Below are 18,777 nucleotides of genomic sequence, written 5' to 3'. Positions count from 1 at the left end.
AAAAGGTACTAGGGGCATCTCATGGGGCCCCCTACTGACCCCTGGCCCTCGGGCAGTGCCCGAGTTTCCAAATGGTCAGTCTGCCCCTGGCTGCACCAGATTTTGCACTCTCCAGTTTTAGAAAATCAACCCCATCAGGCCCAGACAGGGACAAACAATAGGTCCGGGGATTTTGGACTGGGCAGCCCCAAGCCCATGCACCCTTTCCTCGGAGTCCGGTGGCCCGGTCACAAGAGTGACCTTTGCGACCCTGGTAGTTCCGCCACTAGCTTCATTAGATTTTTATTTTATTTTTTACAATTTTATATTTTTCTTATTTTTTTTTACCCTTTTTTTGTTGGAGCCCCTTTGGGGGATTTTGGTGAGAGGGAAAGAAAGGAAGAGAGGAGAGACAGAGAGATAGAGAAAGAAAGAGATCTAGTGAAAGAGAGAAGGAAAGAAAGAGGAGACAGAGAGATAGAAAAAGATATAGAGAGAGAGAAAAAAGGAAAGAAAGAGGAGACAGAGAGAGAAGGAAATGAAGAGAGAAAGAGAAGACAGAGTGAGAGAGAGAAATAGAGAGAAGGAAGGAAATAAGAGAGAAAGAAAGAAGAGAGAGAGAGAGAAAGAAGGAGAGAAAGCGGAGACAGAGAGAAAGAAAGAAAGTGAGAGGGAGAAAGAAAGAAGAGACAAAGATAGAAAAAGATATATATAGAGAGAGAGAGAGAGAAAAAAGGAAAGAAGGCAAGAAAGAAAGAGGGAAAGGAGGAGACAGAAAGAGAAAAAGAAGGAAAGAAATTAAGAAAGAAAGAAAGAGAAAAAAGAGAGAGAGAGGGAAAAAAAGAAGGAAAAGGAAGGAAGGAAAGAGAGAGAGAGAATAGATCTAGAGAAAGAAAGAGAGAGATAAAGAAAGGGGAGGGAAGACACAAACCTGCCCGGGAGTGTGGGCGGGGCAGACACAGGGGGAAAGGGTGGGAGGAGGAGGGGCAGAACCAGCTCTCTCTCTCTCCTCTCCCCTCTGTGGTGGGGGGCGCGGGACTGTCAGCACTGTGGACAGTCTATTCTGACAGATGCTCCACAGCAGCTGCAGGGAGGGGGGAACCTGGCGGCAGTGCTGCAGAAGATGAGGGGGGGCCGGCCATGGGGGGAAAATACAGGAGCCCAGGGCACCAAGCGATGGATTAGGAGGGGCGGCCGGGTGGCACATAGAGAAACGGGATCGTGCATTTCTCCAGAAGAGAAAAATGGGGCGACCATCGGGTGGCAGGAGGTCATGACCCAACTTATACCATAGTGCCACGTCCCTAATTAATTGTAATGGAGAAAAAGATATTGAGTGGACTTTTTAGGCACAAAAACTTGGTACACAAAAGATAAAATCAATGTTCCTTTATTCACATATCACCTCTAAAATATATCTTGTATATAGTTAAAATTACATTGCACACTTAAACCACAGCTGATTTCCCACAACCAACCAACCATAACAAACTGGTTCCAACAAGGGTGTTGAGTACAGAAGGTGAGGACAGTATATTTCTTTCAAAAGGTGGGGAATATTCAAGCTGTGCAACAGACGCCCGACACGTTTTGCGACTGAAGTCGCTTCTCTAGGGGCTAGCAATGCATCTGAGATTAATAAACTTGAACAATATGGATATATATGAATTTAGACAGAAATACAACATAAGAAACACTTATAAACACTTACAGTGGGGATCGAAAGTTTGGGCACCCCAGCTAAAAATTTGTATTAATGTGCATAAAGAAGCCAAGGAAAGATGGAAAAATCTCCAAAAGGCATCAAATTACAGATTAGACATTCTTATAATATGTCAACAAAAGTTAGATTTTATTTCCATCATTTACACTTTCAAAATAACAGAAAACAAAAAAATGGCGTCTGCAAAAGTTTGGGCACCCTGCAGAGTTAATATCTTGTACTGCCCCCTTTGGCAAGTATCACAGCTTGTAAACGCTTTTTGTAGCCAGCCAAGAGTCTTTCAATTCTTGTTTGAGGTATCTTTGCCCATTCTTCCTTACAAAAGTCTTCCAGTTCTTTGAGATTTCTGGGCTGTCTGTCACGCACTGCTCTTTTAAGGTCTATCCATAGATTTTCAATTATGTTGAGGTCAGGAGATTGTGAAGGCCATGGCAAAACCTTCAGTTTACGCCTCTTGATGTAATCCCCCGTGGATTTCGAGGTGTGTTTAGGATCATTATCCATTTGTAGAAGCCATCCTCTCTTTAACTTCAGCTTTTTCGCAGATGGCATCAAGCTACCATCCAAAATTTGCTGAAATTTTATTGAATCCATTTTTCCTTCTACTCGTGAGATGTTCCCTGTGCCACTGGCTGCAACACAACCCCAAAGCATGATTGATCCAACCCCATGCTTAACAGTTGGACAGAGGTTCTTTTCATTAAATTCTGTGCCCCTTCTTCTCCAAACGTACCTTTGCTCATTCCGGCCAAAAAGTTCAATTTTAACCTCATCGGTCCACAGAACTTGTTTCCACTTTTGCAGACGCCATTTTTTTGTTTTCTGTTATTTTGAAAGTGTAAATGATGGAAATAAAATCTAACTTTTGTTGACATATTATAAGAATGTCTAATCTGTAATTTGATGCCTTTTGGAGATTTTTCCATCTTTCTTTGGCTTCTTTATGCACATTAATACAAATTTTTAGCTGGGGTGCCCAAACTTTCGATCCCCACTGTACATAGTTAGCTATTGTGCATTGTGTGACAATAAACTCCCCAGCGCAAGCAGAACCAGGTCCCTCCAGGCTAACAAAGAAGGGTAGCACCCACTGTCGGGTGTGGGGGTGCATAAGCCAGACTATGGGCAGGTGAAAAACCCCACAAGACTCCCCAGACGATCAGCAGGTAAAGATTGTCAAACAGAAGTGCTGGTTGGTGGTCTACAACCTCCGTATAATAGTCCAGCCACATCTGGGTTGATAATGCCAAAACAATATGAGCCTAAAAAAGACCATAAAATATAAATTGGCTGTTATCCCGCTGAAACACGGGTATTACGGCATGGGCCCAAATCCATAAGAAGAATTTACCTCTATGCTTGAAAAGATGTATCAATCATGGAGACCAATATGTATGCAATCCCTCACTAGGGAGTAAAAGGTTGCGGTTGTGTCTTGGGCCAGCCGGCCCGCGTCTACTCCCCCTGTGGCCATTGTGCTCCCGGGGATGGTGGTGGCTGCCGTACTGGTTTGCCCGTGGATTGGGGAGCATTGGATCTCCCCGGATCCTTTCTTCTCCCCATCTACGTGGGTAGTCCCATGGTCACAAATTGTCAGGATGGGCTCTGCGTGTGCATGGACTAGGATTGCGTCACACGCCGAGCATTGTTGGTGTGCCTAGTTTGAGTGTATATAAGTGGCGTGGGCCGGTGTACTGCCTCTTGGGACTCCTGTACCCCTGAGTGGACCTCATTGGTGACTCCACAGACTTTGGGCTTCTTTGTGGTTGCAGGTAGACTACATCCCTTTGGGGTGATAAATACTATAGATGGTTTGGGGTTATGAACATAGAGGGGAGTCACACTAATGGGGGCACCTTGTTTTCTCCTTTTTTCTTCTAGGCCAACTAGTTTCTATACCTATTATTGGCGACAACCTATCGCAGGCTAAGTTAGAGCTGTTTGCCTTTTACTCCCTACTGAGGGATTGCATACATATTGGTCTCCATGACTGATACATCTTTTTTAAAGCCCATGCTTTAATACCCACGTTTCAGCGGAATACTAACCAATTTATATTTATATATTATGGTCTTTTTTAGGCCCATATTGTTTTGGCATTCTCAACCCGGATGTGACTGGACTATTATACGGAGGTTGTAGACCACCAACCAGCACTTCTGTTTTACAAAGGGGGGTAAATCCTCTGGAGGGCAAGTGGTTAAGAACTTTGAAGTTCTCAGGATTTGGAGGTAATTGTAAAGCCCATAATCATATCCTCCCCAACCCCCCACTATATGGATTTCTTTTTAGGGCATGAAAAGGGATGAAAGAAGGGACATGTGCTCCATGGGAACCAAGTGGGGTCCGAGAGAGGCTGTGGGCTGATTAATGGTGTATGTAGAGCCTGACTCTCATTCCTGGGGATATCCGGAGATGAAGATGAGTGTCTTACTCTCTATCGCCACGGGGGGGGGGGGGGAGCGAGTAGTGGAAAGCTCTGCAGGCAAGGGGCAGGGGTATTGCTGGTCAATGTCAGGCTTTCTCCACACGAGGGGTCTGGTGGGGGCAGACGATTTTTTTAAATGCACCAATGATTTGGATGTGTTCATAAATGCATCACAAGTGCATAGATATTGCAGCTTTGTAAGCTTGACCAAGTAAGTTTTGTCATTTATTGGGGTGTTTTGTTTTTTTTTTGTGCTGTGCTGGGCAATCTGTTATACTTGGCTTCTTCTACTTAGCATTCCATTTATGCACATTGGTGTTTTGCTGATTGTATAGCTATGACCACCTAGACCTAAATAAAAAAAAAAAATCACACCTTTTATATTTTTTTGTGTTTTTATTCCAGAGTATAAGACAATTAATAAAATAGGTGAAGGGACCTTTTCGGAAGTTGTCAAGGCCCAAAGTTTAAAAGATGGAAACTACTACGCATGTAAGAAGATGAAGCAACTTTTCAAAAGGTATTCCAGCTTGGTGAATGATTGTTGTGTTCGGGGGTGTAGCTTGGTGAATGATTGTTGTGTTCAGGGGTGTAGCTTGGTGAATGATTGTTGTGTTCGGGGGTGTAGCTTGGTGAATGATTGTTGTGTTCGGGGGTGTAGCTTGGTGAATGATTGTTGTGTTCGGGGGTGTAGCTTGGTGAATGATTGTTGTGTTCGGGGGTGTAGCTTGGTGAATGATTGTTGTGTTTGGGGGTGTAGCTTGGTGAATGATTGTTGTGTTCGGGGGTGTAGCTTGGTGAATGATTGTTGTGTTCGGGGGTGTAGCTTGGTGAATGATTGTTGTGTTCGGGGGTGTAGCTAGGTGAATGATTGTTGTGTTCGGGGGTGTAGCTCGGTGAATGATTGTTGTATTCAGGGGTGTAGCTCGGTGAATGATTGTTGTGTTCAGGGGTGTAGCTCGGTGAATGATTGTTGTGTTCAGGGGTGTAGCTTGGTGAATGATTGTTGTGTTCAGGGGTGTAGCTCGGTGAATGATTGTTGTGTTCAGGGGTGTAGCTTGGTGAATGATTGTTGTATTCAGGGGTGTAGCTTGGTGAATGATTGTTGTGTTCAGGGGTGTAGCTTGGTGAATGATTGTTGTGTTCAGGGGTGTAGCTTGGTGAATGATTGTTGTGTTCAGGGGTGTAGCTTGGTGAATGATTGTTGTGTTCAGGGGTGTAGCTTGGTGAATGATTGTTGTGTTCAGGGGTGTAGCTTGGTGAATGATTGTTGTGTTCAGGGGTGTAGCTTGGTGAATGATTGTTGTGTTCAGGGGTGTAGCTTGGTGAATGATTGTTGTGTTCGGGGGTGTAGCTTGGTGAATGATTGTTGTGTTCAGGGGTGTAGCTTGGTGAATGATTGTTGTGTTCGGGGGTGTAGCTTGGTGAATGATTGTTGTGTTCAGGGGTGTATCTAAACTCTGTTTGGACCCTATGCAGGAAGACATTGGAACTAGAAGTCTTGTATAAAGTAGGGTGACCAGGCATCCCCCCTTCTGGGGACAATCCCTGAATATTTTCTCTTTTTGCCATTCCCCCTGTAATGAGCTCTGCTTATTTCCTCTGTCATTAGGACAGGTAATAAGGGAAAAGGCTTCAAAATCAGGCCACAAAATAACCTGCCTGAGGTTCTAACCCTTCCATGCTCCCTCCAAAATTAAAGAAAAAGGTGCATTTGGAGCCAAATCTGTACATGATGTATTGTGATTCTTTTTTTTCCATGGTCACCACATTTAGCAGTTTGTTCATTCCTCTGTCCAATTCAATAATCCCCTACGTGTGCCGTCTATTTATTTGTCATTTTATTATTATTATTATACAGGATTTATATCGCGCCAACAGTTTGTTCAGCGCTTTACAATATAACGGGAGACAATACAGCAACAATACAGTTCAATACAAGAGGGTTAGGGGGGCCCTGTTCTTTGGAGCTTACAATCTAGGAGGGAGGGGCTAGTGGTACAAAAGGTAATAACTGTGGGGGATGGACTGGTAGGAAGAGTAGATGATTCCATTATTAGCTGAGGGCAGAATAGGCTTCCCTGAAGAGATAGGTTTTCAGAGATCGCCTAAAAGTGAGCAGAGTAGGCGATAGTCTGATAAATTGGGGTAGAGAGTTCCAGAGGATGGGGGAAGCTCTGGAGAAGCCCTGGAGATGAGCATGGAAGGAGGAGACAAGGGAGCTAGAGATTATTTTATAAATTTTATTTTAAAAAAGGATGCAACAAAAATCCTAGTAATGACAATCTGTTATTATTTATTACATATCTCAAGCACAGAGCAAGTGAATAATCTGAGAGAAATCCAAGCGCTAAGGAGGCTGAGCCCACACCCGAATATCCTGGCTTTACATGAAGTGCTTTTGTACGTATTCCATTTTTCTGCTTATTTTCTGTGAAATCTCTTCTATTTTTGTTGATTCTTGTTGCAATGCACGTGCATTTTCAATTACATTTGGATCTGAAAAGCAGGTGATCCTCTTTCACAGTTTGTAGATATGAGTTCTGATTCACGGATAATCTTTGTGGATTACTCTGGATGCTTTTCTGTCTTCCAGTGACAGGAAATCGGGATGCCTGGCTCTGATTTGTGAATTGATGGACATGAATATCTATGAGCTGATAAGAGGTAAATGAATCCCGCCATTAGAAGTCTTATCGCACTGTCCTGCAGCTTACCCAATTCCATTTCCTGCTCACAACAACTCGTATGCAGGGATTTATGTAAATTGGGCTTTACGTATTCCATGTCTGATCTGGTTACTTAGATGTAAACCCTGGAAGACATTTAGGCTGGCCATACACTATACAATTTTCTGTCCAATTTCTGCCCAATTTCCTTTAGATTTACTATGTAGTGCAAGGGCCTGCCTAATTGGATACAATTGAAAGTGTTGTTAGGTTTGACCTCCCATTATATGGTTTTTGGTAAATCTAAAGAAAATTGTATAATGTATGGCCAGCCTAAGTCTAATAAATTTGTATGTATCAAAATGTTTTCAAATTTTTCTTTATCATCTTCTTTTTTTTTTATCCCAGTGCTGCTACCCTTTGCAGCCACTTCCTTTCCACGTGCACTAGAGTGATGGCTGCATGGCATCTCTCAGGGTGGGTTTCCTGGTGGTGACAACCAGGGCTGTGGATTAGGGGTACCACCAGTCCTCCTGTATGGGACCCAGACCAGCCAGGGGGACCCAGGCAGCTGGATGAATCTGATGTGGGCAGGGAGAGTGATGGGTGGGCCCCTCCTCCGCACCCAAAACCCCCACCTCCACGGTGCTACAAGGGTCCAGTAAATATGGCACATTTACCAGCCCATTCCTTTCCTGAATGAACACAATGGGTGATTGGTGCTGATCACACACTGTGTTCATTCACAACTAAAGCAGGGTAAACTGAGTTTTTTTTGGGGGGAGGGGCCCTGTCAGGTTGGCAGCATGGGGCCCCATGGTTTCTAACAGCAGCCCTGGTGACAACAGTGTACAATGCCCATGTAATGTGTGTTGAATCAGGCCACTTGTAGTCTGCATCAAATGCCCATGTGATAAGGTGACAATACAGGAACACAGGGACCTAGTGTTGTCACCCTATAAGTACCTGAACATGGACCTTCATGGGAAGATCAGCAGGTATTATTTTATAATGAAAGCTGCAGATTTAAGAATATTGGAAATGACTTTGAACTAACATTGTATAGGTTGTATGAGATTTTAGTGATTGGGTTCAAAAGGATAAGTTCACCTTTTGGAACACGTTACATGTTCCACCCGTATTTAGGCTAGGTTCACACCTATGTAGTTTGCAATTGATCTGTTTCTGCAGTGCTTTTTGCGGTTCGTTTTGCGTTTTTGCACAAGCGTTTTTGACACGTTTTGCGGGGGGTTTTGTTTCTTGTTGCTAGGCAGATTAAAACACATCAAAAACACACTACATGCTTTTCTGCAGCGTTTCCATTGAATTCTATAGAACCAAAATGCAGCTTTTTGCATTTAAAAAAGTCCTTGACCCTTTCCAAAAAATGCCCGGGTGAAGACGCGGAGATATGAACGTGTCCCATAGGAAATCATCTTAAATGTACTGTAGTGCATGTCTGCAAAACGCTGCGGAAATTGCTTAGGTGTGAACCTGGGGTCAGGGTGGACCATGTTCCAGCGGTTGCAGCCTCTTCCCCTGTCTGCACCTTGTGACAGGGAGCTCGGGATCTTCTCCCCATGTCCAATGTCACTATTTGAAAATAATGTGGCCGTGTTGGGCTTCGCTCATGCGTCCATGGCATTCAATCACAGTTTCCTGTGCATGCGCAAACTACAACAGGGGCAGACTGACCATTTGGAAACTCGGGCATTGCCCGAGGGCCCGGGGTCAGTAGGGGGCCCCATGAGATGCCCCTGGTACCTTTTTCATAGGCTTTTTTGAATTTGAGCAAGGACACAGGGGCCCCATGATCCCCTATTGCCCGGGGGCCCCATGAGTTTTCAGTCCGCCCCTGAACTACAACTACTGTCAGCCATTGTCGGCTTGTAAACAGTCAGCCCGTATGAAGGTATGGGCAGAAAGCTGCAGGGTTTGTCATTGCACCCCTGATCCACTGATTACGGGTACAATCCTTTCCAGGCTCCTTAAGGAATAAATAATAAATGCACATTCCCCCCCCCCCCCCTGCAAAAATATGTGCATTTATTATTTTTTCTCAAAAAGGTAAACTAATCCTTTAAATCAGAGCTCATTCTTTTCAGTCTTGCATAGTTATACTGGCTACTCTCCAGTACTGAAAATGCTTACTCACTGCACACTGTGAGCTTCTCGCAATATGCAACCCCAATTCCCAATAAAATTTGGGACGCCATGTAAAATCTACATATAAGCAGAATGCAATAATTCATGAAACCATATTTTATTCACAAAAGAAAATAGAAAACATATCAAATGTTTAAACTGAGAAAATGTACTATTTTAAGAAAAAAAAAAAAGAGGTAATTTTGAAATTGATGACAACAAGTCTCAAAAAAATTGGGACTGAGCCATGCTTACCATGATGAAGCATCCCCTCCCCTCTTTTTAGCAACACTCTGTAAACATCTGGGAGCTGAGAAGACCGGTTGCTGGCATTCTGGGATAGGAATATTGTCCCATTCCTGCCTGAAAAAGGATTCTAACTGATCAACAGTCCTGGGTCTTGATTGTCACATTTTTTGTTTCAAGATGCACCAGATATTTGCATTGGGTGAAAGGTCTGGACTGCAGGCAGGCCTGTTAAGCACCTAAACTCTTCTACTATGAAGCCATGCCATAGCATTGTCCTGCTGAAATATGAAGGCATTAAAAAAAAAGGCATTGTCTGGATGGGAACATATGCTGCACTAAAACCTGGATATATCTTTCAGCATTCATGGTGCCTTCCCAGATATCCAAGCTACCCATTCCATACGTGCTAATGCACCTCCATACTATCAGAGATGCCAGCTTTGCCAGAGCACTGTGGGGGAAAGTGAAACAGCCATTTTTATTTATCAAACATTTAGTTTTGATTAAGCAGATATATTGGATGTATATTTTATTATTAGAAGTCTTAGTGTGCAGGGACCTATTTAGTGTGAGGCAAATTAGGCGTTTGCCTTGGGCGGCATATTTCAAGGGGACAGGTGGGGAGGGGTTACGGCGCCCACTCCCCCCCCCCCCCCCCAGGCTGCTACAGATGCTGTGCAGTGCAAAGTGCTCCTACTCCTCTCCAGGTCCTCCAGTTCTGGGCGACAAATTCAGCAGTGGGGGGGATGGAGGCAGAGAGGGGACCCTGGGCAATTTGTGACAATAAAAAAAAAAAAACTTTGCCCAGCCAAGTGGACTTTTTAATCACTTTCATGTGCAGGCAAAGTAATGATCTGCACTACATGTCTGGACAATTCAAATAAAGTCCCGGTCTGCATGGCGGATTGATATAGAAGAGGCAGTGACTTAGTTGTTGGGAAATGTGGTGCAGGACATTACACCACCTGCACCCAAAAGTGATTAAATAGTCTGCTTTTTGCCTGGTTAGTTGTCACACCCATCCAATCGCAAACAATAACGGTACAAGAGTCTGGGGAATCATTTCATCAGAAAGGTAAAATGTGTGTGGCAGCCTTGTTTTCTGGCAGGAAAGGTGGAAGGATGGACATGCCATTCATATTTTTCAACCTGGGACATCTCTCATGCTCTCTCTCTCCCCTTTCTCTCCCTCCTATTTCTCCCCCTCCCTCCTATTTCTCTCTCACCTATTTCTCCCTCTCCTCCCCCCCCTAACCCTCTCTCACTCTCCCCCCCTCTCTCTCCCCCTCTCTCTTTCCCCATCCCTCCCTCCCTCTCTCTCCCCCTCCCTCCCTCTCTCTCTATCCCCCTCTGTATCTCTCTCTCTTTTTGGATGGGGGGGGGGGTTATTGTGTTGCCAAGAACAACACAAAAACAAAATACACTGTTATTGAGTAAGATCTGTAATTCTTGTGTTAGAATGCTATTTACACCTCCAGCTGGGAAGATTGCTCTGTCCTTTGAAGCATTGCTCCCTCAAAGACCTATTGGAAATAACATGGTTGCGTGAATGTCCATTACCATCTCAATAAATTCCACCAGAGACATAGATGGAACTTCAAACAAAGTCAGATAGTTAGGTTCCCACCCATCTTAGTACATATAAATTGTATTAGATTTCGCAACAGTTATGCAGGCCATAGATGGGTCGAAAACCGGACGTTTTTTTAAACGAAAAATCGGTCGTTCAATAGGCCGACGTTTCCACCAACGGTAAAAAAAATCGTCTGATTTTCGTCCCGTCTACAGCCGGCATTTAATTACTTCTGTCCCTGCAGAGAACTCTGCTATTATATTTGACATTAAAAAGTATAGCAGTTGCAACATTGTATCTATTTGTTTCCATTTCAGATACAGCTGTTTTTATTCAGATACAATTAGATACATTGTTGCAACCGCAATACTTTTTTATGTCAAATATAAAAGCGGACTGGAATTCTACTTTTTCTTCTTTTTCTTGCAGGTCACGGCTCATGCGCAGATTTTTTATCGGTAAAAAGATCGGCCAATTTGCCCATCATTGCTGCGAAAATCAGCCGATTTGTTTCGAACTTTACCAATTAAAAAATTGTGCCAAAATCCAGAAAAACAGCCATCCAATTAACCCAAAAAACGGTGCGAAAATCGTCCGATTTTTTTTTCGGCCGAAAAATCGGCTGATTTTCGACCCTTCTATGGCCTGCCTTAGAGCAATACCTCTGAATCCAACACTATGCATTTTGCTGCTGTACCTGTATGTAGGTCAAACTACTTGCTTGTATAATAAATACATCTACTTTTCAATCTGGCTTTACCACTCAAAATGTTATTGAATCCCTTAAGTGTGGGTTTTCCCCGACAGCGCTGGAAGGTCCCTCTACTCTTTAGTCCACAGGACATGGCATCCATGGTTGCCAAAAAAAAGTGTCAGATTTCGATTTTCCTGACTACAGAACAGTTTTCCACTTTGCAACAGACCATTTTAAATGAGCTATTCTGTCCCTGTGAACAACCCACTGGGGTAAAACACATTTAGGGATTGTGGTTTTTCTCTGGGTAGAGACAGCAAGTATGCAGCCACCTTATTGCTAACACAATAAAGTATCAAGATGAGCTGATAAACAGAGTATGACTTTCATCTTCTTACTCCCAGATGCTCTTGCTATATAGTGTTGTGATAATTATGACAGTGGCAGTGGAAGGGTTAAGGGACAACGGTTGCTTGGGTGTTTGTTGCCCTTTAAGGCATGCATCCACTCCTCTAAGTGGAGCCCTTCTGGTCTAATACTTACCTCTGTCCCCTTTCCAACAATCTTCACAGTACAGCCCTGCCCAGAGCCTTCAGCCTTTTTTTCCAAAAGTCTCCCTGCTGGGTCCTCTTCATCTACTTCAAATAAAATGTGTTTCTATGGGTTCCTGTGCTTTACACATTACTATTACACACTCCACCATTTTTATACTGAAAAAGGCTATAAATGACAACAATTAGGTTTTTCCTATGTCATGTCACGTTCCATTCTGTTGCTATGTACAGAACAGCTGCTGGTGTGCAGAGAAAACTGAATTCAATGGTTGTACATGTTTATCCTGGAAACCTGGAAGCTCTTTGCCGTGAGATCGCATTGTGGTGCCCTCTGTTCCTCTCCGATTGTTTGCTCTGAGAATAGGGAAGGACCTGTTGTGAGTTAATCATTCACCAATTTTATTTGTGAATGGAGACCTGTTACTTTCTGTGCGATTCCTAGAACTGTGGACAAGCTGTACATAGTTACATAGTTAGTCTGACTGAAAAAAGACAAAAGTTCATTCAGTTCAACTATTGAAAAAAAAAAAAACGTTATAATCCTACACCCACAGTTGATCCACAGGAAGGCAAAAAAAAACCCAGCAAAGCATGATCCAATTTGCTCCTGCAAGGGAAAAAATCCTTCCTGATCCCCAGAGAGGCAATAGGATATTCCCTGGATCAACTTTACATATAAATGTTATATCCAGTTATATTCTGTGTATCCAAGAAAGAATCCAGGACTTTTTTAAAGCAATCCACTGAGCTGGCCAGAAACCAACTCTTGAGGGAGTCTATTCCACATTTTCACAGCTCTTACTGTGAAGAAACCTTTCCGTGTTTGGAGATTAAATTTCTTTTTCTCCAGACGTAAAGAGTGCCCCCTTGTCCTCTGTGATGACCTCAGGGGGAATAACTCTACACTGAGTTCACTATATGAACCACTGATGTATTTATACATGGAGATCATATCCCCCCTTATATATTATACATGGAGATCATATCCCCCCCTTATGTATTATACATGGAGATCATATCCCCCCTTATGTATTATACATGGAGATCATATCCCCCCTTATGTATTATACATGGAGATCATATCCCCCCTTATGTATTATACATGGAGATCATATCCCCCCTTATGTATTATACATGGAGATCATATCCCCCCTTATGTATTATACATGGTGATCATATCCCCCCTTATGTATTATACATGGTGATCATATCCCCCCTTATGTATTATACATGGTGATCATATCCCCCCTTATGTATTATACATGGTGATCATAGCCCCCCTTATGTATTGTACATGGAGATCATATCCCCCTTATGTATTATACATGGAGATCATATCCCCCCCTTACCCCCCTTATGTATTATACATGGAGATCATATCCCCCTTTATGTATTATACATGGTGATCATATCCCCCCTTATGTATTATACATGGAGATCATATCCCCCCCTTACCCCCCCCCCCTTATGTATTATACATGGAGATCATATCCCCCCTTATGTATTATACATGGAGATCATATCCCCCTTATGTATTATACATGGAGATCATATCCCCCCTTATGTATTATACATGGAGATCATATCCCCCTTATGTATTATACATGGAGATCATATCCCCCCTTATGTATTATACATGGAGATCATATCCCCCCTTATGTATTATACATGGAGATCATATCCCCCTTATGTATTATACATGGAGATCATATCCCCCCTTATGTATTATACATGGAGATCATATCCCCCCCTATGTATTATACATGGTGATCATATCCCCCCTCATGTATTATACATGGAGATCATATCCCCCCTTATCTATTATACATGGAGATCATATCCCCCCTTATCTATTATACATGGAGATCGTATCCTCCCTTATGTATTATACATGGAGATCATATCCCCCCTTATGTATTATACATGGAGATCATATCCCCCTTATGTATTATACATGGAGATCATATCCCCCCTTATGTATTATACATGGAGATCATATCCCCCCTTATGTATTATACATGTTGATCATATCCCCCCTTATGTATTATACATGGAGATCATATCCCCCCTTATGTATTATACATGGAGATCATATCCCCCCTTATGTAATATACATGGAGATCATATCCCCCTTATGTATTATACATGGAGATCATATCCCCCCTTATGTATTATACATGGAGATCATATCCCCCTTATGTATTATACATGGTGATCATATCCCCCCTTATGTATTATACATGGTGATCATATCCCCCCTTATGTATTATACATGGTGATCATAGCCCCCCTTATGTATTGTACATGGAGATCATATCCCCCTTATGTATTATACATGGAGATCATATCCCCCCCTTACCCCCCTTATGTATTATATATGGAGATCATATCCCCCTTTATGCATTATACATGGTGATCATATCCCCCCTTATGTATTATACATGGAGATCATATCCCCCCCTTACCCCCCCTTATGTATTATACATGGAGATCATATCCCCCCTTATGTATTATACATGGTGATCATATCCCCCCTTATGTATTATACATGGAGATCATATCCCCCTTATGTATTATACATGGAGATCATATCCCCCCTTATGTATTATACATGTTGATCATATCCCCCCTTATGTATTATACATGGAGATCATATCCCCCTTATGTATTATACATAGAGATCATATCCCCCCTTATGTATTATACATGGAGATCATATCCCCCCTTATGTATTATACATGGAGATCGTATCCCCCCTTATCTATTATACATGGAGATTGTATCCTCCCTTATGTATTATACATGGAGATCATATCCCCCCTTATGTATTATACATGGAGATCATATCCCCCTTATGTATTATACATGGAGATCATATCCCCCCTTATGTATTATACATGGGGATCATATCCCCCCTTATGTATTATACATGGTGATCATATCCCCCCTTATGTATTATACATGGTGATCATAGCCCCCCTTATGTATTGTACATGGAGATCATATCCCCCTTATGTATTATACATGGAGATTATATCCCCCCCTTACCCCCCTTATGTATTATATATGGAGATCATATCCCCCTTATGTATTGTACATGGAGATCATATCCCCCTTATGTATTATACATGGAGATCATATCCCCCCCTTACCCCCCTTATGTATTATATATGGAGATCATATCCCCCTTTATGCATTATACATGGTGATCATATCCCCCCTTATGTATTATACATGGAGATCATATCCCCCCCTTACCCCCCCCTTATGTATTATACATGGTGATCATATCCCCCCTTATGTATTATACATGGAGATCATATCCCCCTTATGTATTATACATGGAGATCATATCCCTCCTTATGTATTATACATGTTGATCATATCCCCCCTTATGTATTATACATGGAGATCATATCCCCCCTTATGTATTATACATGGAGATCATATCCCCCTTATGTATTATACATGGAGATCATATCCCCCCTTATGTATTATACATGGTGATCATATCCCCCCTTATGTATTATACATGGAGATCATATCCCCCCTTATGTAATATACATGGTGATCATATCCCCCCTTATGTATTATACATGGAGATCATATCCCCCCTTATGTATTATACATGGAGATCATATCCCCCCTTATGTATTATACATGTTGATCATATCCCCCTTATGTATTATACATGGAGATCATATCCCCCCTTATGTATTATACATGGAGATCATATCCCCCCTTATGTATTATACATGGTGATCATATCCCCCCTTATGTATTATACATGGAGACCATATCCCCCCTTATGTATTATACATGGAGATCATATCCCCCCCTTATGTATTATACATGGAGATCATATCCCCCCTTATGTATTATACATGGTGATCATATCCCCCCTTATGTATTATACATGGAGACCATATCCCCCCTTATGTATTATACATGGAGATCATATCCCCCCCTTATGTATTATACATGGAGATCATATCCCCCCTTATGTATTATACATGGAGATCATATCCCCCCTTATGTATTATACATGGAGATCATATCCCCCCTTATGTATTATACATGGAGATCATATCCCCCCTTATGTATTATACATGGAGACCATATCCCCCCTTATGTATTATACATGGAGATCATATCCCCCTTATGTATTATACATGGAGATCATATCCCCCCTTATGTATTATACATGGAGACCATATCCCCCCTTATGTATTATACATGGTGATCATATCCCCCCTTATGTATTATACATGGAGATCATATCCCCCCCTTATGTATTATACATGGAGATCATATCCCCCCTTATGTATTATACATGGAGATCATATCCCCCCTTATGTATTATACATGGTGATCATATCCCCCCTTATGTATTATACATGGAGATCATATCCCCCTTAATCTCCTCTTCTCAAGAGAGAATAAATTCAGTTCCTCTAATCTTTCTTCATAGCTGATCTCCTCCATGCCTCTTATCAGTTTGGTTGCCCTTCTCTGTACTTTCTCCAGTTCCCCAATGTTCTTTTTGTGAATTGGTGCCCAAAACTGAACTGCATATTCCAGATGAGGTCTTACTAATGATTTGTACCGGGGGGGGGGTGTAATATGATATCTCTCTCTCTGGAGTCTATACCTATTTTAATACAAGAGAGGATTTTGCTCGCTTTAGAACCCCCAGCTTGGCATTGCTGCCATTATTGAGCTTGTGACCTACCAGAACCCCCAGATCTTTCTCCACCATTGATTCCCCCAGTTGTACCCCCCCCCCTAGTATGTATGATGCATGCATATTCTTAGCCCCCAAGTGCAGAACCTTACATTTATCAACATTAAACCTCATTTGCCACATAGTTGCCCAATTACACAGAGCATTGAGGTCGGCTTGTAAGTTGGAGACATCCTGTAAGGACGTTATTCCCCGGCACAGCTTGGTGTCATCTGCAAAGACTGAAATGGGATTTATAATCCCAGACCCCATATTGTTTATAAATATATTAAAAAGTAAGGGTCCCAACACTGAACCTTGGGGTACACCACTGACACCCCGAAACCATTCAGAGTATGAATCATTAACCACTACTCTCTGAATACGATCTTTTAGCCAGTTTTCTAAGTCTGTAGACTTGGCGATTAATGTTAAGTGAACCCAGGCCATCATATTTCTATGAATGTAGCAGATATATATATATATTGTAAAGGGACTATATATAAACCTCATACAACAGCTCTAGCGTTTATTACACTGTACATATAAGAGCATTTTATTATTGCCTGTGAAAGTACATCAGAAATGCTTTCTATTTTCCAAGGATAACATTATGTTGGCTTGTACAGCGGCTTCTGCAATGTAATCAATGTGCAATGCCATACCTCCCAACATTCTGAGATGAGAATGAGGGGCGCCTTGCATGCTGGGGTCCTGAGATTTATTCCCACCAGGGATAGTATGTGAAACTGCATGTTTTAGATCAGGGTTTCCTAACCAGGGTTCCTTCAGAGGTTGTTTGGGGTTCCTATAGCAATTAACAATTTCTGCCTCTCAAATAAGTTCCCATTGACACCATTGATCTTTTTAGCTCTCTGTAAGGGTGTAATTCTTCCCAATAACCACACGTATAAGGAGCATTCTTCCCGCTGATCATCACATTGATGTATCCTGAGTTGTAGATATAGTCTTTTTATCAGGTGTTCCCCGAGGCTTGAAAGTTATCTTAGAGGTTCCTCTGTCTTGAAAAGGTTGAGAAAGACTGTTTGGAGATTCTTTGGAGCCCGTACTGTTTATGTGGGTATCTTCCAAGAAAATTGTTGCAATTACAAATGTTTAGGCATTCTCATGTTTATTTGTTTTGTTTGTATTGGTATGACCAACCAACCAATGGGAGTGACTTATGAACATCGGGGTTGGTTGGTCCACAAGCTGTGATCAGTTAGTATATAACTGTGCAATTCCTTAGGTTCTTTTCATCCAAAATGTATTTATATATATATATATATATATATACTACGGTACAGGGGCGGACTGACAACTCATGGGGTCCCCGGGCAATAGGGGATCATGGGGCCCCTGTGTCCTTGCCCAAACTCAAAAAAGCCTATGAAAAAGGTACCAGGGGCATCTCATGGGGCCCCCTACTGACCCCAGCCCCTCGGGCAGTGCCTGAGTTTCCAAATGGTCAGTCCGCCCCTGCTACAGTATACATATATATATAGTTTTTACATTACAGATTCGTGCTTTTTTTTTTACACATGTATTAGAAATTGCTTTGTATTAGTCGTCTTTAACATATCATTAGTATCAATCAGCAGTTCTTTACATTTATCGCTTGAAATGCACAATAATTGTGGTGTTTTTTTTCTTCCCGTACATATACACCTTTCAAACCCCCCCCCCAAAAAATATCACGTATCTTTTAGATCCACCTCTATCTTGTGATAATAGTTTTTTTTAAATACAGTATGTATATATTCAGTCACTGTTGAAAGAGATGTGTTTAATGTAAAAAAAAAAAAAGATATTGTTGTTCCATATAATGCTAATACTGTTTTTATTGTTGTATTATACTGTGCAAACAAGTTCCGTGCAATAGTATTGTTGCCCCTTTAAAAGTTCAGGAGCATCGGCCTCTATAAACATATATGAAGGCTCCATCAATTCCTCTCCATTAGCTTGAGAAAGCAGCACACCTGTCAGTACATGTGCAGTGCGCATGCTCAGGAAATGTAAGGGAGAATGTCACCAGCACAC

The 18,777-nt window shown here is 42.0% G+C and overlaps 1 protein-coding gene across 8 annotated transcripts in view; it reads left to right on the top strand.

Moving 5' to 3' along the window:
• The window catches only part of MOK (MOK protein kinase), a 47,089-nt gene that overhangs the window by 3,152 nt on the left and 25,160 nt on the right, over window positions 1-18,777 (top strand). For all 8 annotated transcript variants that reach the window (XM_089659424.1, XM_089659423.1, XM_089659420.1 and 5 more), the window contains exons 2-4: window positions 4,536-4,650; window positions 6,444-6,533; window positions 6,727-6,797. In XM_089659424.1, the coding sequence (XP_089515550.1) occupies window positions 4,536-4,650; window positions 6,444-6,533; window positions 6,727-6,797 (276 nt within the window). The remainder of the gene's footprint in view (window positions 1-4,535; window positions 4,651-6,443; window positions 6,534-6,726; window positions 6,798-18,777) is intronic.

This window comes from Staurois parvus, unplaced genomic scaffold, assembly GCF_062004578.1.
Source record: "Staurois parvus isolate SC_StPar_1 unplaced genomic scaffold, SC_StPar_1.0 ptg001156l, whole genome shotgun sequence".
Taxonomy (NCBI): Eukaryota; Metazoa; Chordata; class Amphibia; order Anura; family Ranidae; genus Staurois; species Staurois parvus.
This window is presented reverse-complemented; position numbering and strand designations above follow the sequence as displayed.